At 38.7% G+C, this 4,602-nt stretch overlaps 1 protein-coding gene across 1 annotated transcript; it reads left to right on the forward strand.

The window, feature by feature from the left end:
* The first annotated feature begins 512 nt into the window (after positions 1-512).
* Positions 513-1,694, forward strand: LOC139889979 (F-box protein At5g07610-like). The gene has a single exon (XM_071872889.1). It carries the CDS (start codon positions 513-515, stop codon positions 1,692-1,694), a length of 1,182 nt encoding a protein of 393 aa, XP_071728990.1.
* The last annotated feature ends 2,908 nt before the right edge of the window (positions 1,695-4,602 follow it).

Raw genomic sequence — 4,602 nt, forward strand, 5'->3', positions numbered from 1 at the left:
CATATTTAATTTTTCATAATCTACTTTTAATAGTGAATTCAACAAATTGTGTTATATATTCGACAAATATTATACATTCTTGTCTATAAATATTAATTTTATCATGTTATATTTATTTTAACTATACTACGTATTTGTTTTCATCGCATATTAGGAAATATTATAACTTTTTTTTAACATCCAACAGATATCCATTAACCCGCTTAATCCGGTGGATATGGATATGGATGGATGAACTGAAATTAAACGGATATGGATATGGATATGGATGAACAAAAACTAAATGGATATGGATATGGATACGGCATCACCCGATCCATATCCGATCCATTGCCATCCCTATCACACGGTATGTGGTCAAACAGTTGGGCCGGGTTAAATTCAGCCCAAATAGAAGGCTCGTTTGGCCCAAACCCCCTTCATGTAGGGTTTCAATTTGTGCACCTTTCATTCTTTCTTTTTTCTTCATATATCGACTACGGTCATACATGAGCATTATTGCATGACCAAAGATGAGTTTAACTACTTCTGCTGAATTAGTTACTCATGATGACATATTGAAACAAATTGTTTTCCGATTACCTGTTCGATCACTTGTTGGATTCAAATGCGTATCTAAACACTGGCAATCATTAATTTCAAGTCATCTTCTTTATCGAAACCATAACCCTAAACTTATCTCTCCTTACGGTTTATTTATACGAAGGATCAATCACACTAAACCTGAGTTTGCTTTTGTTTCGTTCGATCGTGTGAAGCCCGGGAAGCCTCCTTTAAAATCCTTTGATTTTGTAAAGTTTGATAAGGGGTTCTTAAAGCCAGGTGCATCAGGTATCATTAAAGTTGTTCAATCCTGCAATGGTTTATTGCTGTGTCGCACTCTGACTAAGAATTATTATGTTTACAATCCAACCACCAATCAATTCACAACCATTCCAAAACATGATAAGGATGATCTATTTAGTGATCCTCGCGGTATGACTTTAGTTTTTGATCCACTGAAATCTCCTTATTATAAACTTGTATGTGTTTGTCTTTGTGGACGTATACATGTATACTCATCCGAAAACAGGATTTGGATGGCTCCTTCGAATAAGTTATTAATACATATGGACGAGAGGCTGGATTTTGTGGCCGGAGTGTATTGCAACGGCGCAGTTCATTGGGACGGTTCTGAAGACGTTATTTATTATAAGATGGATAAGAAAAATAAGAATTGCATATACAGAATTGCTTTACCTAAGTATGTGTTTAATCAATCACGGTATAATAGAAGGCGGTGTTATCCACTTCTGGTTGAATCTCACGATTCTTTGCTTTTTATCGATGTTTTTCATTCGTGTGTTGAGGTTGATATTTATGAGATGCACAGAGACTACTATGGCTGGTTCAAATTGTATCATGTCAATCTTTCAGTCATAATTTCCCAAGGAGATATAATTAGTTATACTGATTTTTATGTGAAGCATCGAAATTCATATGTGGTACATTGTTTCGTGCCGAGAGTAGGAGAAGAAGAAGCGTTCTTGGTGATTGAAACTCCTGATGATGTTATTATGAGATACAATTTGGAGTCGAAAACTTGTCAAAAGCTTTGCGATCTTGACTCATCTACTCCAGGTGAATCTTGGACAGAACGATATGATCGAGGGCTTCGTTCGTTTGTTTTTATTGAATCTCTTGCTCGTGTCTGATTATATGAAATTATGAACATTATATATCTTAAGATTAATTGATTTCTAATTAGTTATCCTTAACCCGTACGCGCAGAACGAGTTATATAGTTAGTGAGTGTTGTGTTTTGCTGCTAATCTTCTGTTTACTCAAACTAATATTAATGTTTATGTTTTTAGATTTTTGTAATTAATTGGCTAGTCTTGGATTTTTTATAAGTTTTTATACTCTTTTTGCTCAGTTACCATACTGTTGGTTAAGTCCTATATATGTATTGATATTGAATTGTTTACAAATATATGCACTCTAGGACGTGATGTTTTTCTTTTTATTGAATCTCTTTTTCATGTTTGATGATAGAAACGTAGTACATCTTAAAGTTAATAGATTTATAAGTAGTCACACCCTCCTTAATCTTGTTTATTCATTCCAACTTATATTGTTGTTTTTGTTTTTAATCTTCTTAATTATTTGGTTAATACTGGATTTACTGTAACTTTTTAAGCATTTGGTGCTCAGTTACCTCACTTTTGTTTACGTCCTATATCTGCATTGATATTAAAGTTGGAGTAAACGAAAATGATTGTTATATTTATACTGGATTTGAAGGTTTGAAAAGAAGAACCGAACAACCATTCCCTATATGTTTAGACGATACACGTTTGGTCATGACCATGGTGTTGGGCCATTGATGCATATATGGGCCGTGAGCAACCAACGGGCCTGGTGACGTTAGGTGATTATATGGTGGGCTTGCGGACTGGATCAATGGGATGGCAGATTGAATGGACTAGCGGGATAAAACGAAAGAAAAAAGGCTGAGATTAAAGTCAAAAGTTGAAGTTGAAAAGGAGTCTTACTCCTCATGCTTATCTTTATGTTTCTGTTCCTACTTTTAAGTATTTGTTTGGCGACTATTTATAGTTTGATATTTCCTTTGAATTAGTTAGTTTTTGATTATCATTATCGTGAATAATAAACCGAAAGGGTTTGTTCTTTATCTCTTTTAATCGTGTTATTCTTGTTTGGCTACGTGGGACATTATTTGGTATCCAGAGCTCAGGAGCAGCCGAACAATGTATCATGGCAGTCAACGAGCGGGAGACAATCGTAGATACGCTGGAGGAGGCAACGATTGGGACTATCGCAGACCCGCCGAAAGAGGCAGCGATGGTGATCCACGAGACGCGAAAATTGACCGTTTGAATCGGCGTATTGCCGAGTTGGAAATCAATCAGGTGCGGCACCACCAAGGTTACGATTCTGAAAGAACCCACGAGCAGTGGGATTTTATTAATCCATTCGCTGGTCAGCCTAGGGACGACCGAAGAGGTTACCCGGAGGTTCCGTTACGAGGCCTAGGTATGCAAGTTGAAATCCCAGAATTCTCGGGAGCAGTTCTTCCCGATGATTTCTTGGATTGGTTATGCACTGTTGAAAGACTTTTCCATGTCAAAGATGTTCCAGAAGACTTGAAGGTAAGATTAGTCACAAGTAAATTGCAAAAACACGCATCCCTGTGGTGGGATCATGTTAAGAAACAACGACGGTTAGCACATAAGTCCAAAGTCAAGACGTGGGATAAGATGAAACGGTTACTGCGTAGGAAGTTTTTGCCCGAAAATTATAGACAAGAAGCTTTCCTTGATTATTATAACCTCCGACAACGAGCAGAGACAATAGACGAATTCATCCAAGAGTTCGATAAGTTACGAATGCGGTGTGACGTTACTGAAGACGAAGAACAACTTGTGGCCCATTTTCTAGGAGCTATCAAACCAAAAATTTCGGCAATTGTGAGTTCACAGTATAGTATTATGTCACTTATGACGACGTATGCCGGTTAGCGTTGAAGGTCGAGAAACAACAAAGCAAGGGCAAAGGAAAGGTTACTATTAATCGTGAGTTTTCGAACACTAAGCCATTCTTTATCCCCGTTGAGAAAAAAGTTGAACCACCCACAGAAACACCTTCACCTAGCACCAACAGTAAGGTACCAAGGTGTTTCAAATGCCAGGTTTTAGGTCATATCTTAAAAGAGTGTCCCAACCACAGAACTGTCACCTTGTGTGATGATTCAGACGAACCCCAGTACGACACGGACATCGAAACCAAACACCTTACTGAGGCAGACCCATGCGAAGTGGTATATCCAGACCGAGGAGAAGCTATGGTAGTTAAGAGTAGTTTAAATACATATGTTCTCGCTAACACGCACAAGCACTCATGGTTACAAAACAATATTTTTCGAACAAATGTCACATCCGAAGGAAAAGTATGTAGCATGATCAACAACGGGGGAACCTGCAAGAATGTCGTATCAACCGACATGGTTAACAAGTTGGGGCTAAAGGCTGAAGATCGCCTCAAGCCTTACAAGTTGACTGGGTTAAAACAAGGGAATCCAATTTCTCCTGTTGATCTTTTACCCCGTTCTATTCTGGAAACACCACATACTGAACGCAATGATTATGTCGATGTTATCAAAGAGTTACACCCACAGGTTCATAACCGTGTTGCTAAACAGAGCCAACTATATTGGGCTCAAGCTAATAAGCACCGCAAACAGGTTATTTATGATGTTGGTGACCTTGTCTGGATTCACCTCCGCAAAGAGCGTTTTCTTGGTGGAGGTTTTGCTAAATTGAAGCCACGGGCTGATGGACCATATGGTGTGTTGAAACGTATCAATGACAATGCATACAAGATTGATTTGTCCGGCCATTACGCTGTCTCGGCGACTTTCAATGTCGTTGAGTTATCCCCTTATTTTGGTGGTGATGATGACGACTTTGACTCGAGGTCGAGTCTTCCCCAAGGGGGGGAGGATGATGCATATATGGGCCGTGAGCAACCAACGGGCCTGGTGACGTTAGGTGATTATATGGTGGGCTTGCGGACTGGATCAATGGGATGGCAGATTGAATG

This window comes from Rutidosis leptorrhynchoides, chromosome 2, assembly GCF_046630445.1.
Source record: "Rutidosis leptorrhynchoides isolate AG116_Rl617_1_P2 chromosome 2, CSIRO_AGI_Rlap_v1, whole genome shotgun sequence".
In the NCBI taxonomy this organism is placed as follows: Eukaryota; Viridiplantae; Streptophyta; class Magnoliopsida; order Asterales; family Asteraceae; genus Rutidosis; species Rutidosis leptorrhynchoides.

What these genes read in the sequence shown, in the direction of transcription:
- LOC139889979 (XM_071872889.1), top strand. Translation starts at nt 513, where the DNA reads ATGAGTTTAACTACTTCTGCTGAATTAGTTACTCATGATGACATATTG.